The sequence below is a fragment of the Cryptotermes secundus genome, unplaced genomic scaffold (genome assembly GCF_002891405.2).
Source record: "Cryptotermes secundus unplaced genomic scaffold, Csec_1.0 scaffold10, whole genome shotgun sequence".
Lineage (NCBI taxonomy): Eukaryota > Metazoa > Arthropoda > Insecta > Blattodea > Kalotermitidae > Cryptotermes > Cryptotermes secundus.
The window spans coordinates 705,285-730,528 of NW_019735554.1; the positions used below are offsets into that span (position 1 = coordinate 705,285).

The window sequence follows — 25,244 nt, forward strand, 5'->3', positions numbered from 1 at the left end:
CCCTACCTCCCCAGCGGTACGTGGCGGTAACGTAACGCTCGCGTTCTTACGGTAATAGGCGAGTTCCCGCCCCGCCACTCCCCTCCGCGGTGACGTCACCGAGGAATATCGCGGTCGCTAGGCAACGCGAATCAACAGCGGCGACGTTACGATAGTAACAACGGTGACCTCCGCTAGCGTTACATAGCAACACAGCGTGGCTAGCAACAAGGGTGCCCATTACGTGGCCGTTTTCCCGTATTGTCCGATCGAGGCTACATAGGGAGCAGCGAAGGCTATTCACAGTCAATTCTAGTGTGGCTACCGCAGAGTTCAGAGTTGTACGGCAACAGTTATACCGTGGATATCGCCGAGTCGAGACGTAGAGTCAGCCAGTCAGTTGTATTCTGGCATTTTGGAGTGTACTATTTGTGATACTGCAGATAGCAGTAATCGTCAGATTGTAATTTGGGTGATTGTGAGAGCGAATGTGAAATAAAATTCGCTACATCGAATACGTCGAGAATTTATTTGTCGCGATATACGCCCGATACGCGACAATATATTCCAGGCTTAATATTTTATGTACAGCATTTCTTCCACATATCTGTTTTTGTACATAGCCAACCTCCAAATCTACATACTTCATTCCCATCACTGTACAGTGTCAAAAAACCCACTTACATATATGCATTTGGAAGCCATCTAACAGATATAAGAGACATGTTGGTGGGCCTTCTTATTTTATTTACATTTCTATTAAGAGACAGTGTGTGCTTGGTGGGGATCACTACCTACAGAACAAAACAACTTGATACAGTAACATACCAAGAAAAGGATATCTGATATGTAAACTGGCATACCTTCCAAGTCATACAGTCCAGAACCAAATGCAGATATAATGAAGTTAGCTTTTAGTCTCGTGATTTGCTCTGCATCTTCAATCCATCTGCCATTTTCATCTTGTTCTGTTCTGTAAAATTCGACTGCTACAATTTTATTTTCTTTAAGAATTACTTGCTTCGGTGACTGGAATGGGATAAATTCACATTTCTCTTCTTGGGCCAGTTCAACCTGAAGATGGAAATATGAGAAACTGGGACAGTACAACAGCATACAGTTCTACTGGTGCAATTAATGAGCTATTCTTTCCACTAGACATATAATGGAAATATGATAAAAATAACAATAATTTATACATCGCTTCCTATCAGTTTCCTTCTAACAGGAAACCATAAAACTGCATGAAGGTGGCTTGTTAAGATTCGTGTATCAGTACTGATATCTGCCAATTTAATAGCAATAGATGAACAAAGTTTTTAAAAGTTCTGTGCATTTGATATCATGTGTTCCCCACATCTGATTCAACAAAAAATCTTCATGGGACTGCTGAACAGTGAGTCATAAAACTAATATAATAAGAAAACTATACATTCTCAACAATACATGTGTGAACTGTATTAACAGCTTTACAGCTCACTTTAAACATGAATAATTGTTCAACAATGACAATTCATTGTAGAAGGATGTGCAACCTGGTTTGTTGCAGTCAGCTGGGTAAATTGCTGCTGGGCCTCACCAGCACAGTCAGTCTTGCTTTTGGGTAGCATCTGCGCCCCTTTACCATATTCTTTCTAAGACTTTTACATACATGGAGCCTCTTCCTTGACATGTGGAGGGGTCCCACTATTATTGGTCACTCACCCACTAATGGGGATAATTTAAGCACGCACTCACTCACTAGATGGTCCTCTCCTACACACACAAACCCATACACTTGGGCCTGTTCTGTTGCACTGTTATTGCATAATTATTTAGCCACACTATGACATGATGCCTGCAAGGTGGAATACTTGGGCCAGAAAGGAGGCCATTACTAGGAAATGGCCTGGTAAACATGCTTCCATGGCAACAGATATGTATGTAACAAAAGAAGAACCACAGTCCACACTGGGTCTATAGTACAATGAGCAGCAATGGGGCAAGTGAATGAGTCACAAGTCGGCAGTCAGCAGATAGCAATTAGTTAGTTGTGAGTGAGCAGTTGCACGTGGTGGTTGGGCCTGAGAATGGAAGCAGAGGAATCTCCATTGTTAGAAGCCGCTACCAAAAATAATCAACAAAGACAACACAAATTGAGAAGACTTAGTGTCTGTTATAGTGATCTGTTGAGTGTGTAGATTAGTGAGAGTGATATAATAAATTTACTTATGAATTATAAGTCTTCAATAAATTCAATATTTAATCCAAATCTTGTGTCTAGTCACTGACACATGACAGCACAAACAAGAATTATTCCAGAGTGTAGGTGGAAGTCCAGAACTAAAGATTTAATTTTTCATAAAATATAAATTATGTTAAAACATGCTTATTCCAATATTTCGTACAAACATGATTCCTCGAATAAGTAATATCCATCCTGCAAATAAGAGTTAAACTTTTCTGGGATAAGAGTGAAACGAGTTTGGTGGCATGCATTGTGAGGAGCAATGATAGTCTGAATCACAAACAGGAAATGAGGCAAAAGTAAAGGGGCTGTATTTTACCATCCTGTTGCACTGATTCATGTTCATAATGTGTATGTATTAACAGTCTTCAAGTGCATACAATCCCATTTATCACTTCTACACTACATGTTTCGGCAGTACGCTGCCAACTTCAGGTGTATCGATCCATCAACTATTTCATTGCTTTCCTTTATATGTCCATTTACAAATAATATTAAATTTGTACACGTCCTTATATAATAATAAAGTTTATGTATTTAAAACTTGTTAAAACCTATTATCTCATATGTCATATTTTAAATTCGTGTGTATTATTAATCATCAACATGGGGTCGTTCTTCTTATGTTTCTAATGTTGTGTGTATATATGTCTTACTATGTGTTCTACTCTTGTGGCTGCGCGCATTGTATCGTTGGATGTATGTGTGACACACACATTTTAAAAATAAATTATAAAGATGATAAAAAGATTAGAAAGGTTAAAAAATACTGTTAGTAAATATATGGCCGACATACGACCAGATCAACTTAAGACCCGTCAGTCAGAATGGAAGTCAGCTGTAAGTCGAGAACCACGTGTATAACAATATCACTGATATCCACACTTTATAAATCACTACACATATAATCTTCTCCAGCCTGCAGTGTCTTCACTAGACGTTCCCTGGTAATGACTTCTAACAGTGGAGATTCTTCATCTCCATGTACTCCGGTCCTCTCTTCACATACTCCCATACAGAACTCACTCTCAAGTGACTACGCTCCAAACCTCGTCTTGCTTATAACCTCTTGGCACAGACCATGTAGAAAACACAGCTCTTCCACTGTTGTAGTCCAACTGCTGCATTATTAAAAATTTGCTGTCTAGCAACAGGAACATGTATACCATGCCATTGCCCAGAAATGACCCTGTTACATCAGCCAATCTCATGGTTGTTGCATTGCAAAGGTCCTACAGGCTACAATATTATTAATATTAGATTTTGGAGAAATAATTTGTGAAAACAGGAGGCTAACTCAGTCAGTACAGCAACAAGCAGTGACTAAGTGATTTGCTTTGAGTCCTCACAAGGGCACAAGATTTTTTCTCTTCTTCACAGCATCTAGACTGCCTATGGGACCACCCAGCCTTCTCTCCAACAGTATATGAGGCGCTCTTTCCAAGAGGGTATGGTGACAGGGGCATAAAACTAACCACACACCTCAATCTAGTGATAAGGCTCAGAATGTTTGAAGCTACACCTCCATCACCTCACCCCCATCTGTCTTCATGGAATGGCCTAAGTAAGCACAGAGACAACTTTACCTTTACTACAGGACATCGAGACATTAGATGGAATGAATATGCTCAAGATAGGGTTTAATGGTACACATGTTCACGATGTTCAACCACGCATCATAGTTGAAGCACTCAAGCTTCAAGCACTCCTGCTTTGTATTCTGGATGCCCTGGTCAAAATCTCGGCCTTGAGATCTTGTGGTATTCATTCCTGCCAGGCAAATGCTAGATCACACTTCATTTATGACCATTCTGTTCCCCAGCCTTTGCATTTCATCATCATTCAAAAATCATCCTACTGTTCAGTACTACACAATCCTGGTACATGAGAAAGCAACATGAAATAAACAGAGAAACAGCCAACCTTGAGATTCCAAAGAAGTGAGAGTTTTCTTCACCAGTCAGTAACTGTTTATCATTTGTCCTATAGGCTGCTTGCTTCCTTACCTCTTCAGGCACTGCTCGTATATTCCTGAAGCCTTTGCGAAATACAACAAATACTTTCTTTGCTCCACACCGCAAAGCTGAAGTGGCACAATCAAACGCAGTGTCCCCTGCTCCAAGCACAACCACACTGCCTTGAAGAGAGGGTAAAGCACTCCTGCATTCACACATCCCTATAAATTGAAATAAAGTAAAAGTAAAGTAAAGTAAAGCTATCCCTGTAACAGGCTGTGAAGGCCCATAGGGTTGTGAGACGTTGAGATTATCTAGACAATCAGCTGAAAGATGGTGGTAAGGTTGTCATCCTTATACGCTGGCCGCCCCAGGAAAATTATTTAATTAATTCCTGGTACTCATTTCTGTTAGAGGCTGAGTCGACCCCTGGGCCATAGTGCGGCTGGAAGGATTAGGTCAATTGAAAAAAATCCAATGACCTCATCGGGTCTTGAACCCGCGACCTTCCGGCTTGTAGCATAGCCCCTCAACAAACTATTCTCTTTATTAAATAACAATCTGCTATCAAACATATATATTGTATATTAAAATGGTATTTTTAATAATGTTGTGTACCATCAATCAGATCAAAGAATAAAGACTGTCTTCAGTAAGGCAAGTTTTGATAAATCATGCTAATGGCACATACATGCACCAACAGACACAACAGTGTGCTCAGTCTATAAGTGCGATACATACACAGTCAACCACTGAATGGTGAGCCTATAAGGTAACACTCACCACCGGATGACCAGATACAAGGGTTGGATAGAAAGTAGTGGCAACACTGCTGTAACATGAAAGATGTGCGTCAGGTGGCACTAGTGCCATCTCTAGCTGATAGCAGAAGTTCAGCTGAAGTAATGCAGTGAGTGGCTCTAGTTGTGTTTCATTGAGTTGCATTGTGCATCATCTTGAAGTGCAGGAGCCCAGTTCAAGCACCCTAACAACATGTTTACAAAATAAGAATGCTCCTGGATAAAAATTGAAGTTGCACGAGGTCGTAGTGCACAAAACTGTTATCAGGGACTGTGAGAAGCATGTGGTGATGTTGCTTTGCCATATCGCACAGTCGCACAGAAATTGTTCCATGAAGGGAGGGATGCCATTCAGGACAGCCGTCGTTCAGGACGATCCCATGTTGATAACTACACAATTCAGCTTCTTGCTTCTTTGCTGGATATCGATCACTGATGGGCTGCACAGGAGTTAGCTGCTGAGGTAGGTGTATGTCACAAAACCGTGCTCCACATTCTGCATGATACTCTTGGATACCGCAAAATTGCAGTGTGCTGGGTACCCCATACAATGTCCGAGGTGCAACAATGGCAACAGTATGCAATTGCACAGGACTTGTTGGACTGGTACCAGAGGGAATGTGATGACTTCCTTGGAAGGATCGTCACTCTGGACGAAACTTGGGCTCGCTCATATGAACCGCACTTGAAGCGACAATCAAATGAATGGAAGCATCCTGGATCTCTTCATCCAAAGAAAGTGCGCCCTACACAGAGTAATGTGAAGGTGATGTTCATTGTGGCATATGACACTGATGGAGTGATACTGCACCATAATGTACCTCAACGAGAGACAGTAAACACTGCCTACTGCCATTTCCTGCATAATCATCCCCGTCCAGCACTCAGTAGAAAGCGATGACACTTGTTGGCAACAAACCCCATCATCCTTCATGACAATGCAACGGCTCATGCTGTTGACGCTGTCAAGGATCTCCTTCGCCGCTGGCGATGGGAGATACTGTAACATCCGCCATACTCACCCCATATGAGTCCGTGCGATTATGATCTCTTTGCCAAAATGAAAGAACCACTGTGAGGGACATGTTACAACACAAGAGAGGAGCTTATTCGTGCTGTAGGGCGGTCACTGCTGGACATCAACAGAAGTGGACATGCTAATGGTGTATGATGCCTTCCACAAATTTGGCAGAAGGTGGTACACATGGGGGGAATTATACTGAAGGAATGTAAGTGTGTTTACCTCAGGTAATAAAGTCATTTCAGAACTACAGAGGTGTTGAACCTGACTGCCCATCTCTACCCCTCTACTTCTACCCCTTATTACACAGACATGATTTGGTAATGAAACAGTATTTAAACTGCAGGGATACACACATACAATTATGTATTAACAGAACTCAACATTTTTAAGGACAGCTCACTTGCTACAGCAACTAGGTTATGGCTTGGATGGACAAGGAATCGGGGCAAGAGCTTTTCTCTTCTACACAGCACTGAGCCTCCAACAGAAGAGGTATTGGGGGCTCTCTCTCAGGGTAAAGTAACAGGAACATGAAGCTGACCATTCAACTCCATTAAGACTGATGGACACTCCTCCATGTCTTCTTGGCATGGTGCTTAATTATTTGAGATTAGGGACATATTTACCTTTAATTCTTACCATTTGTACCGTGAATCTGTTGCATTTAATACTATCTAGTATCACTATATACATTTCAGCAACAAATCAAAACATTCCTGGTGCTACAATGTTGTCATTTACACTTTACCAAAAGTTATCTACATCGAAGTCAAATATTCCTCATATAGCAAATTCCATTACCTGGTATCCAAGCACCCAGAATTGTCATACACTCAGCAAAGGTTTCAAATCAAATTTACCATCATTGTAAATAAACTTAAAACAAAAAGCCATGACACATGTACATGTTCACCTCCCTCATATAGCTGTCATAACAGTACAGACTAATTAAATCTGTGTTCACGTTACAGCACATCCAAAATATTTCACCCTTCAATCTGCAGTGCACTTCATTCTCACTGATTCTCTTTCAGTCTGGGTATTTAACAGTGTACATACAGACTTGTTTACTACACTGTATTTTATTGAGCTTCTGTGAGATCATACAACTGGCACACTCCATTTCCCATACATGCTATATAACTGGGAGTTTACTGTAGATTATATCATCAAACAGCACTTCCAAACCATACATTAAGAGGCAGTAGCAATGCACACTGAATTATATTCAGTCCACATGGCCGCCATGTTAATAATATATGACACATGTACATGTTCACCTCCCTCATATAGCTGTCATAACAGTACAGACTAATTAAATCTGTGTTCACGTTACAGCACATCCAAAATATTTCACCCTTCAATCTGCAGTGCACTTCATTCTCACTGATTCTCTTTCAGTCTGGGTATTTAACAGTGTACATACAGACTTGTTTACTACACTGTATTTTATTGAGCTTCTGTGAGATCATACAACTGGCACACTCCATTTCCCATACATGCTATATAACTGGGAGTTTACTGTAGATTATATCATCAAACAGCACTTCCAAACCATACATTAAGAGGCAGTAGCAATGCACACTGAATTATATTCAGTCCACATGGCCGCCATGTTAATAATATTGATAGTTACAGAAAGCAAAAATTGTGGCATGGTATTCATACTGTTTCATAATAAATACCTGCAATCTAATCAAGAGACAAGGAGTAAAAATATTATTTCTTTGGAGTACTATAACCATGGTTGTTATATTTTGGGGTTGGAAAACCCATGAACCTTCTGAAAATCAGTGTGACAGTCTATACAACTCAACATACTACCTCAGGGATTTACACAAATTTTAAATTTATTCCCTAAGCAACCATGAAGCAAGTAACCTGGTACACTTGAGGTTCTCACACTAGTGACTTAAGCGAATGGCCTTCTAGGCTGCAACACTGGGTAGTGGACAGAAGCCGAACTTTCTCTGAACTACAGTGTCACAACCCAGAAGAATGTGCTCTTCATCTGCCAACCCACCTTATAAAATAAATGTTTTAACATATACTTTTTCTGTGTTGTACCACGTAAAGATTTAAATTTATGTCACGTTTGTATTATTAAAAGCAAGTTTCTGCAAGTGCTTAGAGGACACACACCATTATAGGTCTCAATCGAGGTCTTCATGGCAGTGATCGTTCAGACTGAGGTCTTCCCCATTCTTATATAAATGTTTCAGAGGAGCATACTGCCTCCATCTTCAGGGTTTAATGTTTAGAGTGAGGAATCTGTACAGTCATATATATATTTCACTTTTCCTCCTGTGGTGACAAACACAGGCCTACTGGTTCCCTGGAAGAGCTGCTCCCATTTCTTTCCTTCTCTTGCCTATATAACAGAAATGATTCCTCACCCTACATCTTTCAACCCTGGATGAGCATGTGGCTGGTTTCTCTGAAACATTTATATCCATCTACAACATTACATATCACAACCCAGAAGACATCACCTGGAAAACATACTGTGTCTTGCCCTGTGAACATCAATCCAGAATTACGGCCCAGTGTTAAACATGAACTGGACTGACACAGCACTTCACAATGTATGACATCACAGAGTCAAACTGTATATTGTACCCTCATCCCATGGAAAGAATAATTTACATTACCATTATAGTGTACATTCTGCTATGGCACATATGTAAAAAAAACTGTACTGAAATAAGCATGTGAGTGGTAGCAATCCTTTCTTTTCCGGAGGTATCAGGTTTGAATCTATGCCTAGAGACCAGCTACTCTTATTGAGTCCTTTGGGGTTTTCTTTGTTACTTTCAGGCAAATGCTAGGATTGCTTCCACATCCTTTCCAGCTCATTATTCTCTTATTCTGTAATTCGCTCCTCTATAATTTGATCAACTGGAAACATCAGTAAGTACAAGTAAGCCAGGAATAGCTAAAAATAAACTAGTTTAAAAGTAACAGGTCCGGTGATGCACTGCTGACCAACTTCCATCTCTCAATTATCATCTGCTCATCAAAGATGCATTTATTACTTACATGCACATACCTGCTTTGCTTCCTTTTGCAACTGATGGCAAGAAAGACTTCGAAGTATAAAAACCCATCTCTTTCGTCAAACCCTCAAATGCTGGTATTATTTTTGGTTCAGGGAGCCCAATCCCCAAGAAGACTGCTCTATATCCTTCTTTCTCTAAGCCCTATAAGAATAGTTAATGTTTTCACGCACATACACACATACACTTATTTTATGAGTATCTACGTCAGAATAAATATTTAATAATTAATTTTCATATATTGGTTATATATTCATAGTTATCCTCTGAATATCTTTATGCTCTATAGCATTAAAAGACGAAAACCATGTTCACTATTTAAAATATATGCTCATGACTGTAACAGCCTCTTTATATCATTGAGTATGTACACATGCCCTTGATTATGGGATTTTCACTTTATGCAGCATATTGTAGCAAAACAACCACTGTGCTATATATACGTACATCAGAAAATAAAATAAATACTGTACATCAGTGCCCATGTAGAAATCCTGCAGTGCACAAATTCTGCACTACTGAAGCTTCCTTATATTGTTACCATCAGACTTCCTGCATATGCAATTTAAAACAGAGTGAAGCAATATTTGCACACTGGTTCTCCACAGTGTGATTCCATGTTAGAAAACTAGTAAAAAATCTTATACAACATATACTGAGATGTTTAGTTATCAAAATACACGTCACCATCTAATAGGGTAATATACTTCTCAGCAGTGTTATTTGTCACAGCAATACTAGCATATTGTTTGGTATACTCAAGAAACAGTGCACAACAGAGATCACTTCTTATCAAGTGACAATGGAATACACACTATATTATCCTGGTCTTCATACAGATGTAATCTGCAGCAGCATCTCCACAACACAAAAAGTGTAACACTTATGGCACCTATGAATGGCAGCTGTCCACAGACTGCATGGACACCAGCCAATGGTGGTGCCACAATTGAAGCTGTGGAATGACACCCATGAAGATAAGCTTACATGATGTTGCACAGTTAGGACTATCCCCAGCAAGGGTCCTCAAAGTGTTTAATGATGATCAATTGCACACGTCTGCTGCCAGATGACTGTCCTCTATGAATGCAATTTTGCAAATGGCTAAAGCATCCACACACAGTGGATGGGATCCTTTCTGTGGACAGATAAAAGTATTCTTTATGCATGAGGGTTGTTTCAACATCCACAATAGTCACCTCTGGGCATGTGGTAATCCTCATGCTATATGCAGATGTGGGTATGAAGACAATTTCAGTGTCAGCATTTAGGCTGGCATCTTCAGGGACATTGTTGTGGGACCCAATTTGCTGCCCAATGGGCTGACTGCTCAATGATGATGTGATTTTCTGAAAACCTACCGAGGCTGCTTGAAGATGTGCTTCTAGCTGTGAGGCAGAGAGCGGGTCTGGTTTCGGCAAGACAGAGCTCAAACACACTGTGGGGAAGATGTCTGGCAGTTGTTGAACGCAACATATCCAGGAAGGTGAACTGGACATGAAGGACAGACTGCACGGCCTCTTTAGTTGCCAGACATAACTCCTATGGTTTCTTCTTACAGGGATACTTGAAGAAGCATGTTTATGCAGTACCTCCTAGGAATATTGAAAATCTCATGGAAAGACTTCAAGCATCCATCAGTGACAATGGTTGATGCCAACATGTTATGGTATGTTCAACAGAATGACATGTGATGCGATACCATGCACCTTAAAATGGATGAAGACTACTTCGAACACCTGTTATAGCTTCAAGGCACCCATGGTTTCATCATTTGACAGCTTCTGTCATTTTACAGTGATATGTACTTGAAAATTAAACATCACAGGACACATAAACAACATTATCTTGTTTTTTTAATAGGGTATCACATTATGGAGAGTTTGTGTGTGAATTTCATTTCACTCTGTATACACGGTATCACACTATCACATTCTATAGAATATTCAAACAATTTAAGCACAGGCCTGTAATGATTCACATGAAACTAGCTAACACTTATTTCCTAAAAAGTTCCATGTTAAAAATTTTCAAGTGTTACATTCTAACACCATTAATGTTCTAGGCAGCAGACGGGATTAAGGGCAGGACTTCCACCATACGTACTTGAGATTTTAAGCATGCATACTGTTGTGTATGACCAAGCACCATAACAAGAAATGGTAATCGTTTACCTTAATTGAGAGATCATGCTTTGAGAGTGCTCGACCAGTTTTCACTTTCACACCCAAATCTTTCACCATGTCTATTTCAAAATTAACGACATCATATGGTAAACGGTACTGTGGGATTTCTGACGAACTGTAAGAGGAACCATTTGTATTAACAAAGGGAATTCTGTGAGGCTGTGGTAAGGTCTTAGTTTCTGAATATTGAACATATGAATATAAATCATTTCTTTACTGTTTCATGTTAACAGAACAAAGTAAATACCATTACAATCTGAGTCAGGACTGAACTAAAATATCTGTAAAGAAATGATGACATCAAATGTGTTTTAAAAGCTTCCACCACTTGACAATAAACGCCAGCAAAACTTACAATACATGTACACACTGCACATACAACTCAGTGACCTATCTGCAAATCAAACTCCTGTTATTAAAAGAAACTTGTGACATCATGTGTTTTACCTGAGATGAGCAGATATGTGCAGACACACTGTACAGAAGTTTGTATGCATAGGCGCCCTATCACAAGGCAAGTCTTCATTCCACATGCTAATTACAGCAACAGCAATAGAAGGCATAAGAGAAGTCAGGGTGATGGTAGTTCTAGTAGAGGTGGTGGAAGTGGCAGTGGCAACAGCAGTATTAGTAGCATAAATAATTACGAATTTAAGACAAGTGGAAAGTGACTAAGAACAGAGAATTTCTGATCTTGGTCATTCAGAGATTTTAATATCCTGGAGTCTAGTCACCATACATTCACATCTAGTGTTGACAGAGTCAACCAGAACACTGCTCACACAGCTGATCAGTAGCTAATAATGTGTACAGACATTATACACCAACTCCAAAATATGTTTGAAAAAAAATTACACATGTCAAAGACGTCCATCAAGTAACTTATCATATGTAAGTTTTTGAGGTTTTCATGGTGATGACTACGAAGAAAGTCGTCTTCTGGGATCTGGCGCTGTGTATTCTTTGTTTTAGCAGACGTTTCGGAGGAACATATCGCCTCCATCTTCAGGGTAGGTGAATTGGCTTGCGAATGCAGAGAGCAGTAGCTGTAATGTTTAGGAAGTGAAAAGCGCTGCTTTATATAGGAAGAGGGAGAGGGGACCAATAGGAGCAGTGAAGAGCGATTTAGGCCATATATGGTCTTGTGGGCAAAGGGGGGGGGAACGGTCAGTGAATCTAGGCAACTGGGAGGTAAATGGCACAGAAGTTGCGGTTAGACAAGAAGAACCAGTTGGCTGGGGACAGGCTACTGACATCAATGACATGATTTACAGGGGACAGGCTACTGACATCAATGACATGACGAAGAACTGGGGTGGCTTGGTGGAGTTCTCTTGAGGGAAGAGATGAGAGGCTTCCATGCCTTGTTGAGACAGAACCCTGCTTCCTTGTTCATGTTGTTCGTCCGAAACGTCGGCTAAAACAAAGAATACACAGCGCCAGTCACAGAAAACGACTTCCTTCTTAACTTATCATATGTCTGTAAAATCTGAGATTTATGTAAAGTGGGAGTTACTATATAATACGGGTCTGGTCAAGTGGGATTTGTGGTGGACAAAGTGGCGCTGGGGTAGGTTTTCTCTAAGTACTTTGGTTTCCTCTGCCAATCTTCATTCCACCAAAAGTTCTCCATCATCATAATCAACCGGGGCAGGTACAATAGGCCAATCAGTGGCCACTTTGCCAAGCAGATCCAACTGGACTCCACACCCCCACTACTATATATTAGAACAATGTGGTCCAAATCAAATTTTCCTGACAACTTAGTGGAGAACCTCTAAGTACTAAATGTCCTCGAAATTGGCTGATCAGTTCAGGACACAGAACATACTGATGTGCACAGATTGTCTGATATGAACTGCCTGTCCTATTTTCATTTTGTACAAAGAATATAGAAAATTCAAGTGTGCCAATATATTACACACAGTTGCAATGCCATTATTTTCGATTTTGTCCCATGAAATGTAAGGTGTAGTGGAATACAGATCCTTATATGAATGGTTGCCAATTTGTAAGGGTTGTAAATAGGAAACTCTGGAAATGTCCTTGTGGCACTTATATTTATCATTAATTTCTCTCTTCACTTATAGTTTGTCATCCCTGGGTATGTTTCATACTGGACACATGTATTTCTAATGAATGGTCATTTTATCAGATACATACATATAAAAAAATGAGTACAATCACCTGAGACCCCCAACATAATTCTCCTTCTCAAAAATTGTGATGTCTGTGTATCCCAGTCTAGCAAGAAATGTTGCACAGGAAAGTGAAGCTGGGCCACATCCAACCAGTGCTATTTTTGCAGCACTATTTTTATTGTGTTGATTCACTGGCCTTACCTGGGGTACATTCATACTTCTGAACACCTGAAATCATTACAAGATGAAAATTCACCAGCTAAAGGAAAACTGAAACCTTGTCCAACAACACAATTCAATCACTTTATCAAGGTCAGGGAAACTGGAGGATTTCAGGTGGACAACTCGGTTACATCTTCAGAGAAGATGGAGGAAACATGTTCCTCAAGTAGCTGCTAGCTGCTAGCCATCTACCAAACTAACTGCTTGGCATCTTAACCCAGAACACCACATACATTCTCATTACCATGAAAACCTGATATCTGAACTATGCTAGACTCTCTAATTCTTCTCTTTTATGTGTCATTGTTTCTAAAATTTCCTCAATCCTCAACTAATTCGCACTGATCTCAATATTGCTAAATAACTTCCCTTTGTGTGTGTGTTTGTATTTGTTTTGGTACATCTGTCAAACACAACAATCAATAAAAATAACTCACTTCACTCTATCGTGTCAACTGAGTTTGTATTGGATAAAGTATAACAAACTGGAAAGAGTAAGTATGTTTCTTTTAGAAAGGCTGGTCTAAGGGAATCACTTTAACCTTCAGACGCTCCCTAATAAAATTTTCAATATTCTGAGCCATGGCATCAGAGCTGAAAACATACTGTTTCCATCCCTTTCAACAAAACAGGGTTTATAATCCTACAGCAGGTGTCAGAGATGCAAAGAAACAGCTTGGCATATACTGTGTTAATGCAAATACCTTGTAGGACTCACATACGAACACTCAGTGACCATCATGAGGCATCAATCAGCAAACTAATGCAATTTATTCTGGGATATTTGTTGGGAATGAATGCCCCTATACCACAATGATCTATTATAATAGATCATTGTGGTATAGGGGCAGTTGGAGACCTACCCCTTTCTAATATAATTCTAAATTATGCTCCTCGGTGTAAATTTAACCTGTTTCCTGGGGATGTGTAGAGAAAGGAGGTAAAGATGATTGTAATACCAAACTTCTACAGTACATATAACACCATTTGAAGAGTGATGGTGTGAGTAGATCATTTACACAATATAATTCCATCCATAATGCAACTATTTCTATGACTCCTTCCCTTCACAACATGTTTCGGTCCCAACGGCCATCATCAGGTGTCTCAGTTATGCCAGAACTGTTCCACTGTACAGAATGTCCACTTGTAATGGGAAGGAGTGATAGAAATGGTTGCATTATTTACAGAATTATACTGTATATAAAAGATACATTAATGCAATAGGATGCTTAAATACAATATTGTGAGTATATCATGATGTAATTTTGGAGTATCTGCGCATTTCTACTGTTCATACTTCCTCTGACTCCTGTTAACCCTATAATCAAGAGCGTGTATTAAAACAAGTACCTTGGTTTACTAAATTTAATGCAGTAAAATGGGTAGAGTATTACACATTTAATGATATGTAAAAATATTTAATTATATGCTCAAAAAAATTAAATTAATCCAATATTAAAGTTAACACGTACTTCTGTGGCAAACTGTTGAAGTCCTCCAATGTTTATAGGTCCTTCTTCCACAGCCTGCAAGTTGCAGCCACCTACACACAAATCACTGGTTGGACATACCATCCCACATGTCAGGCCCAATGGGTTGTCTGAGAAAATTGTTTGTGCAGCACCATAATAGTTCTGGAATGAGGAAACATTTCATTTACATTCACCATGAGGAAAAAAATCTGAGAAGAAACAGTTTCTGCTATGGAACCTTTGCCTCAAGAATTACACGTCCCCTGCTGGCACACTGTAAACATTTTAATCTGGCAAAAATACTGTTGAGTGCAGTACTCGGGATGGGTGGATAGGGACAGTGTGATGCAGAAAATAATACTTTAGAATAAACTTTCTCAGTTTGGTGAGAACATGAGAGAGAAAATAAGAGCACGCAAGTTTGAGACAGATTTGTCACAAGCATCATTAAATATAAACTGTGCATGGTAATGGTAGTGAGAAAGAGATCAACATATTCATCATGCAAACTGTGACACCACATTCTTGTTAAGTCCTCTTCCAACTGCCCCAATATATAACACAGTGTGATTGTCTGAGAACGTCCCAAAAATTGCTCAAATGCTCAGGCAGGAAGGACATAATCCTGCTGTTCTCTCTCAGCAACTCATTCCACACAGGCACTGGCTAGTAGCAGACTCAGCAGAACAACATCCTACATACATTACAAGTTATCTTCAGCAGTGACACAGTAAAATGCTCAACAGCTACCATGAAGTGAAGTTTCTGAAACCCAAGCCTACTGTGCAAGGCACCTGTTATGTGGGCTGTCATAGATTTGCCAGGAAAGATTTAAGGAAAGCATGAAAACAGTCAGTATACAAAGTGCCATGAATGAAATTCAGACTGGGGGCCAGATGAATGTAAGTCAGACATTTTACAGATGATCTATTCTATCCCATGAATTTAACTCTTAGTAATATCGGTAACAAAAAAGTAATTAGTAACATTTTGAAATCAGGGAAACTTTCTCCTTCAAGCAGAAATTCTGCTTCCAGACTACATTCTCCTCTATTTCCTCAAATGCTCCAAAATAATTATCTAATTAAGCCTATGTCCCAGGGTATATACTATGAGCAGCATATGTATTAAGGTAATTTATGTAATAAAGAGGTTCACCAAAGTGATCACCAAATGAATATAACAGATTATAAGAGAGAGCTGCAGACGATAAGACAAATTAGTAGAGGAGTGGCCTTGAACTTTTTCTTAGTTGAAGAATCAATGTGATATCTCTCCAACCTCTTAAGCAACTAATTTGTCGTATGGTTCATTTCTGCTGATCCAGAAAACAGTCCTCACAGCCCCACTGCTCCTAAATGTAAACACTGTTAAAGGTTGCCACCATAACAAATTAGTTTTACTTTTCTTGCATACTGAACATTCTCGCTGAAATACTAATTTATGATGATTTAAATATATTAACATGCAAAATCCTTCAATGGTGGCATTGTAATCCTGTATTCTGCATAAGGATGGCGTCCAGGGGCAGATTCTTGTGAACACAATGATGAGCTTTCGGGTTCCATAAAAGGAGGACTACTTATTGACCAGCTAAACAATTATAGCTTTTCGAGAAGGACTGCTTCATGGAGTTATGACTTACAGCCTTTTTTGTCTAGGATATGCAGATACAATTTACTTTGTTCGAAATGCTGGTAATAAAACTCTTGACATCAAGCTGGGTTGGGCACGATTTTTGACAGGGGGCATCCGCACACTTCAGACATCGAGCGGCTTCCCTTAGAGCTGCCCTCTCACTCAATGTGCTGTGCTTGATGTCGTCAAAGTTCTTCTCTAAGCTTCCACAACTCTGAAACAAAAATGTCATAGATCAATGCTTACTAGCCCCCAAAACACCTGTTTATTTTAACTGGCACTGCATTACATTTCCCACAGAACAGCTCATGATTTGTGGCCTTTAATGTAACAGTTCGTGAAAATGCAACACAGTGCCCCTTGTGTGATGCATCAAAATAAAATCTTTTATATGTCCCATAACTTTTTATAAATTAACTTTATGATACTAATAAAGCTAAAGAAACCAACCCTTATTAGCAAAGATGTTGGCATTCATTTTCTCTATTCATCTTTCACTGCATGAACAATTAGTAACTACAATATTGATCATTCACATTGATTACATTTCAAACAATTTATCAATTAATTCATCCCCTCAAACAGATAGAACAGAAAACTAGACACTGAAATTTCAGTATATGTATTAATACAGACATTTTTTGCTGACATTTGGCTCATCTAATGAAAGTACATGAGCATCAAAACAATGCCGGCTTTAAGGGAGAAGGATTTGGAAGATTCCCTAATGTAAAACCCATAAAACTCTCATACATGACATAAACGCCATTTAAGCTAGTCTGATAGAAAACTTCTTCCCCTTCCAGCATCATTTGCTTTTATGAGTGGAAAGTCTAAAAGTCTTCAGTCTCTCCTTTCTTTCCACACAGTCTGTCCTTTTTTTTTTGCCAGCTTCTTTCCTCTCTTACTGATGTCTTCCAGAACCTGGCTAAATGATCAAATCCATAACTATTTACCATCCTGTCAGATTTAACCACAGAGCTCATATGTGCATTGTTGTCTTCAATGGGTTTATGCCTCTATCAGACACAAAATAAAAATGTTTTATAAATAAGTAATTGACAATCCGAAACTGATTTTCTGACTGGTAATTCGCTACTGCAAACCAATCCTTGAAAATGTCACACTTCCTTGCAAGCCCAAGTAGCACTAATCTGCATGCACAGATGAATATCTACTTCTCAGTTCTCAGAACAAAACTGTGCTCTATTTGGCTGACCAGGTCATAAACAGCCATATCTAAACGTAAATAATATTGAAACAAGTACTGCGATAAACGATTTCACTGTTCAGAGCTAACGAATGAACCACTGACTTGACCTTGTATGGGTTTGTTGTAGTTTCAACCTGAAGATCATACTGTCAGCACTCACAAAAAGTGCACGTGTACTGCGTTAGATAAATCTAACATTCACCACAGCGGAGTGTCACTGGCTGTTAGATATATCTAACATTTGTATGCTAAAGTTTAAGAAACTGAAAAAGAGGCCAAGGGACACAAGGCCTGTATAACTATTGATAGATTTCCTTTAATTTTTCTGTTTACAGTTTTTCTTGATCAATGTAAGTGAAATGATATATTTATGTCGCAAGTAGGTTGTATCCTTTTGGGTACTTGAAGAAGTTTTCATTTTGTCGTTACATAGCCAATTTCTTTCTCCATTATAACTTCTGTTAGAAAAGCATTTGGACCCTGGTAACAAAGCGCATGTAACGTTCATATATTATATTAATGTGTATATTTGTTTCTTTATACATGCCTGGAATGGTCTCAGGGCCAAAACATGTAGCTTGCCACTTGATAAACCGACTAGCATATTGATACATACATATTCCATCAGTTAGTTATTGAACTGTAACCTACTGATTGCTGTGTCAGGTTCCAATATACACACTGATATATATATGCAATAGGATACCAAACACGAAAATTAAGTTAACCTTCATAAGCTCCATAGTAGCCATGGTAACAAAACGTGTGTACACTAGATTATAGTGCAATATGGTTTCACTTTTATTTGCTTTAAGATAACCTAGCTGCGTATCCAGCAATTACGAATACTGAGTAGAAATTTAAGTACACTTAACTCTCGATTATCCGGGGGCAGATAAACCGGTTTGCGGCTTAACAGGGGCTACCGGGGCTTTTTTGAGGCTTATATGTTGTTTAATATTCATTCACTTTTGTTTCACATGGTGAGTTGTAACACTAGTGTGAACCGAGCTCTGCATTTTTTGGTCCCGTTATGCTAACACAATGTTCTAGGGTAGGGGTGAAAGAATGCAAGGATTTGTGGAAAGTTTCAAGGACAGATACACCGCCCCAGTTAGTCTCTTTGTATCGATCTTCAAGTGCATTAGCAAAATGTCAGGGTGTGAAAGGAATCGTGTTGTGTTAAGTATTCAACAGAAACTTGAAATTATCAATCAGTTCGGAAAAAGAGGTGTAGTTAAACAATTAGCAATACAATACGGTACTGGAGAACAAACTGTTCGTGATTTGAAAAAACAAAAGAATCAATTAATTTCCTTTGCTTCGTCTTCTAATTCAAGCGGAATGAAGAAGAGAAAAACCATGAACAAATCAACATATGATAATCTCGACAAAACAATGCTGATATGGTTTAATCAACTAAGGGCACAGGGAACAACAATAACAGGAGCAGTTTGTGCTAAACAAGCAAATTTTTTTTTTCGAAGCACTTTAACTACAAGGAAGTTTTGACGCTTCTTCTGTTTGGCTAACACGTTTCAAGCAGCGTCATGGAATACGAGAAATTAGTATTCAAGGTGAGAAATTGTCAGGGGGCTTGTCATCATCAGTTCAATTTTGCACCAATTTTGATAGTTTCGTGAAAAGTGAAAATCTGCTGCCAGAACAAATCTATAATGCCGATGAAACGGGTCTTTATTGGAAATGCTTGCCAACCAGAACATGGGCATTTCAAAATGAAAGACAGGCTCAAGGCCACAAATCCAGTAAGGAGAGATTGACAGTCTTGTGCTGTTCTAATGCATCAGGAAAACACAAACTAACACCAGTAGTTATCAGCAAAGCATAAAGACCACGCTCTTTTAAAGGAACAGTATCTTCAAGTCCGCCTATCCATTATTTTAATCAGAAAGGAGCTTGGATGAATAGAGCGATATTTAAAGAATGGTTTGATTTTAAATTTGTGCCTCAAGTTCGTGACCATCTAAAAGCCCAAGGCCTACCCAAGAAAGCTGTGCTCCTCATTGACAATGCGCCCTCACATCCTAACGAAAGTCTCCTGAGGTCAGATGATGGAAATATTTTTGCGAAATATTTTCCTCCTAATGTTACCGCACTTATGCAACCAATGGATCAATGAGTTATCTCAAGTATGAAGAGAATCTACAGATCAAATTTGCTACAAAAGTACATCGATGAAGGCAATGATCTGACGTGTTTCTGGAAGTATTTTTCAATGTTAGATGCCATATACGAGATTTCAACAGCGTGGGATACAGTAAAGCCATCTGAATTGAAAAATTCATGGAAGAAACTGATGCCTTTCATCACTAATGAAAATTATTAAATCCATGGATTCAATGGATTCAGTGAAAATGAGATAGCCATAGAATTGACAAAATTGGCTAACCAAGTTCATAGTGGTGAAGAAGTCAACGAGGAAAATATAAGAGAGTGGTTTGACTGTGATTCGTGTGAGCCGGGCTTCAAAATGTTAAGCAGTGATGAAATCCTAAGTTCAGTGGGGGTGCAGCCAGAAGAGCAGGAAGAAAGTGAGAACGAGGAAGATGTGGACGCTGCTGCTAGTAAGAAAATATCATATGGTGCTGCTCTTAATCATTTGGAATCCTTACTAGACTATCTTGAGAGTGAAGAGAACAGTTTATTAAGTCACAAGCTAATATTACGTATGCTTCGTACGAATATCCGTAAAAACGAAAATACCGAGAAAAAGCAAACGACAATATTAATTTTTTTAAGTGTTAAGTGTGAATATTCGTAAAAAGTGTTGGATGTTGTTGAACAGTGTGTTTGAAATAACTAATTCATACTTCAGTGTAACGTAAAAAAGTATTAGATAGGCCATGAGATGACATAAAAATGAGGTTGAATAAATTTAAATACAGGTAGGCCTATAGTATTATGAAGGTACAGTATTACAGTACTACTTTTAATAAAATTTGTCTTAACTGGGTTTTCGATTAATCATGATTTCCATCCCCACCATTATCCCGGATAATCGAGAGTTGAGTGTATGTGAAATTCCAAGGATAATTAGGTCATTTAAGCACATACATATGATTTTCTTTATACGTCTTTCCCCAGAGAAACTGTGGTCTGTAGAACACAAAAATGACCAAGAGATATCCGAAGATATAAGACGTAAGTTGCTATCACGAACAATAATACCAGTTCCTAAACTTGCAGGGCAGATTCTTTGTACGGACATGTCATATATCAAACAGCCAAATGTCCGTTCGTTTGACACCGTTTCCCCCCAGATGGCATATCGAATAGAAGAATTTTAAATAGAAAACATCTCCTCTTGGAGACAACCCCAGGGAAATTATTAATTTTGTTTTTGTTCAGAGGTTTGGTATAGGGATGTCTACGAATCTGGAAGCCAGGGATATAAACTGTCATCATAAGGAGTTTCCTTTGGAGAGCTATCACTGAAAAACAGCTTTGACTTTCTGTTCCAATGAATAGGTACTGACTGGGTGACTGATATACTAACACGACACAGATCTTCAAACGTTCCTTATATTATGGATAACATTACGTTTGTGCCACTTAGAAAAACACCATTCTACAGGGAACACAGATGAACCGGGATAGCTCAGTTGTTATTACTATGGTCTATGAGCTCGATAGGTTCAATTCCAGGCAGGTTAAGGGACTTTTCTCTTTTCCACAGTGTCCAGACCGGCTCTGGGGCTCAACCAGCCTCCTATCCAATGGGTAGCGGGTAAAGCGACCAAGGCGTGAGCATGACCACTCATCCCAATCTGGTGCAGAGGTAAAAATGATGTAGCTATACGTCTACTCCCCCATTCTTCTTCATGGCGTGGTGGCTAGTTAATTAAACACAGGGACAACTTTACTTTACATGGAACACAGATTGCTCAGTACTTTAAAAAGAGGGTGCTGTGAAGAACCCCTAATGAAAACCTCAAAGTTTACATCAGATGATGCCGTAAATTATTTTCAGATTTAGTTGTCTGTCGGAGTAATTATAAATAACATGCTACAATTCCCCCCCCCCTTGGCATTACAGCCCCAGTGGGCCTAGGCCTACCTCCATGAACTTCTCCGTTCACTTCGGTTTTTCTAGATCTTACACATTCGGTAGGACTCCTTGGGTGGGTGATCAGCTCGTCGCAAGGCCTCTACCTGTACACAAACACAGAAAAACGCATGCCCTGAGTGGGATTCGAACCCACGATCCCGGTTTCCAAGCAAGCGAAGACAGTACACGCCTTAGACCTGCTACAATTTTATATATGTGACATTCCAGGCCGTTTTAGTGTGCGAGTACAATCTTATTTCTAAGGCATACCCAACAAAAAAAAAAAAAGTATTCTAAAGGTCACAACAATAAATAACATATGGAAGTACAATAACCAAGAGACATTAATGAGAGTAACTACCACAAACAAAATAAAAACAGTTTCAGATGCTGCAGTACAGATTTGTCAACACGCGCACGCTAGTTTGCTTTGCTGCAGTCCCAGAGCATCCTATGTCGAAACGTCTACAATCCATGAAATTAAATTCTCCGCTGGGTATGTTACGATAGCAACGTCGCGTTTTAAGCAACAATATATTTTATGCTGGAATATCATCATTCCTACTTGAAATTCCGCTGGCCATTTTTGTTCTTGTTATTCATTTTCTAAATTCTGTAAACTCTGCATTAAATTATATTTAACATGGTCAAAACAGTTAAGAACTTCTTTGCTGATATGGCCATTATTTCTTATTGGTTTATCAACGCAATGTGCGGTATCTCGTGATGTCAGATTACATTTTCCGCTGGGTATGTAAGATAACACGTTAAGATAGCAACGTCGCGTTTTAGGATTGACAGAACTCACGGCATCTCCATCACGTCAGTGTGGCATACTTGAGCAAATTCTATCCGCCATGTCTTCTGCCGACTTTAAGAGTTTTAGCAACAATATATTTTATGCTGGAATATCATCATTCCTACTTGAAATTACGCTGACCATCTTTGTTCCTGTTATTCATTTTCGAAATTCTGTAAACTCTGCATTAAATTATATCTAACATGGTCAAAATTAATAACATTCATTTTCTTTTATTTTGGGGGCACTCTGCTATACAAACCGGAAGCTCGAGCTTTCCATTCCCGATGAGCTCATTGGATTTTTCAGTTGATCTAACCATCCTTCCTGCAGCATTAAGGCTCTGGGGTCGACTCAGCCTCTAACACAGAAGAGTACCTCATTTTCCTGGTGGTAAAGGGTGGCCGGCCAGCGCGTAAGGCTGACAACCTCGCCGCCGTTTGTGAGCCGACTGTCTAGAAAATGCGGCAGCCTCGACGTCTCACAACCCTACGGGTCTCCACAGTCTATTACTTTACTTTTTGCATTTTTTCTTTTATTTTGTGCTTGCTCAGAATTTAAACTGCATTAATTTTAATCACGAACCACAAGACGCTATATCCACGTGTTACAGAGACGGACACTTCTAATAAACCTTTCTTCGGAAATTCTAAGCCGCTGGCGACGGCCAGTTTTGGCAGTAACGTCCAGCCATTAGTTTTCATGATTGAGCTCCAAGTCGACACGCCCCGAAATGTACTGGGAACAGTTGAGATGTGTTCCGTGCCCGCTCCGCAAACAGAACGTACATAAAGCTAGTAACTCCCAGCTAAGTCTTGGAACTTCGAACTGCTAATAAATTAAAACACTTCGCAGCAGGCCGTGCCATAGCTCAGGAGGATGGTCGTCGCCTTCCCACCGCGGAGGCCCAGGTTCGATCCAAGGTCAGGTCATATAGGATTTGTGATGGACAAAGTACTTCGGTTTCCCTTGCCAATTGTTATTCCACGGACTGTTCCACATTCATCATCATCTATCAATCGGGGCTGGTACAATAGGCCAAATAGTGACCGACGTATCAAGTGGACCCAGTCTCCCCCCCCCCCCCCCCCAAGAAACTGAGCAACAGAAACAGCAAAGTGGGCTCTGGAGAGAACTGCATCATGATGAGCCTCGTGTTTGTAATCTACATGGATGCNTCTAATAAATAAGCATTTCCATATGCGCCCTGCAACGAAACCGACTTCCGGTCGTATATTGCGCCCTAACCGTTTCATGTTCACCAGCTCACCTGATTTCCTGCAACCTTCCATCCTATATCGTCCTCGAATCAACAATTCCTTAAACAAATCTGGTTGCGCCCAACAGCAGATCCAAATAGGGTGTTCTTACCCTGCCTTGAGGTGATCTAATAAACATATCATTAATGGAAAGGGAGTGAAAAGTTATCGGTACGGCTCAAAACTTGTTCTCGAAAAGCAATGACGTACAAGCTAAATTTGTCCTTTGTTATAACAAACCATTAGACCGCCTCTGTGGTCTAGTGGTCGGAGTTCCTGGCTACAGATCCAGAGGTTCGGGTTCGACTCCCGGCGCTACCACATTTTCTGAGAAGTACTGGGTCTGAAACGGGGTCCACACAGCCTCGTGAGGATAACTGCGGAGCTATTTCAAGGAAATAGCGGCTCACGTCTAGAAAACCGAAATTAACGGCCGTGGGATCCGTTGCGCTGGCCACGTGACACTCTCTATTCGCAAAAGCTGGAACTAACTTCGCCGACAAGCGGCGGTCGCTCGGTCGGTATAGTTCACTTGCGAACCACAGGCCACGGGGTTTCTTTTTGTTTGTTTGTATAACAAATCATTACACTTTACTCTGTCGACTGTAACATTGCATTCTGAGTTGTGATGGCATCCTTAGAAATCTCTGGAATGTAACTGATAAAGACGCATTGATGGATGTAATCTGCCACGTCGAATTCAATGGGTCAGTCCCCTAGAATAACTTGTGCAGAAAGTAGTACTACACACTTCACTACTGCACAGACGCTACCAGGTGGCAGAATTTGAGGCTGCCCCTCAACGGTCAAAAACTTGTTCTTAGATAACTCTCCCAACACAATACACGAACTGCGAAAAAGAATACTTGTCTCATCCGAAACCGTAAGTCGATTTTTGAACACCAGGGGCATGTAGTTTGCCGACCAGAGTGGCCGCGCGGTCTAAAGGGACCCATACACGTACGAGTCTGGCTTGGCGAGCTTGACTCGGGAGCCGGACTATGATTAATTTCACCACACATGCATGAGCTGACTCCCAACTTTACTCGTACATTTCAGTATCCAGACTGAGTTCATCGAAGCAAGCTGCAGCAACGGTGATAATACTTGATGAATGCCGTGTGTTCGGGAGAAAAAAATAATAGAAAAAGGAGGGAAATGTGAACTAAGAACTGGTTGTTAAGTAGAGACAGATTTACAC

General features: G+C 39.8%; 1 protein-coding gene across 4 annotated transcripts in view; it reads right to left on the reverse strand.

Annotated features, from left to right (window-relative positions):
* LOC111869516 (dihydropyrimidine dehydrogenase [NADP(+)]) overlaps positions 1-25,244 on the reverse strand; it is an 86,463-nt gene that overhangs the window by 53,318 nt on the left and 7,901 nt on the right. For 3 of the 4 annotated variants that reach the window (XR_002843678.2, XM_023861095.2, XM_023861094.2), the window contains exons 3-9: positions 16,747-16,917; positions 15,066-15,227; positions 13,415-13,596; positions 11,216-11,342; positions 9,035-9,185; positions 4,213-4,382; positions 843-1,053 (exon numbers count right to left, since the gene is read on the reverse strand). Coding sequence is in view for 3 of the 4 variants with exons in the window: in XM_023861095.2 (XP_023716863.1) it covers positions 843-1,053; positions 4,213-4,382; positions 9,035-9,185; positions 11,216-11,342; positions 13,415-13,596; positions 15,066-15,227; positions 16,747-16,917 (1,174 nt within the window). In the remaining variant the exon portion in view is untranslated. Of the gene's footprint in view, positions 1-842; positions 1,054-4,212; positions 4,383-9,034; positions 9,186-11,215; positions 11,343-13,414; positions 13,597-15,065; positions 15,228-16,710; positions 16,918-25,244 lie in introns of those variants that run through there. The other variant, XM_023861096.1, reaches the window with a different exon arrangement.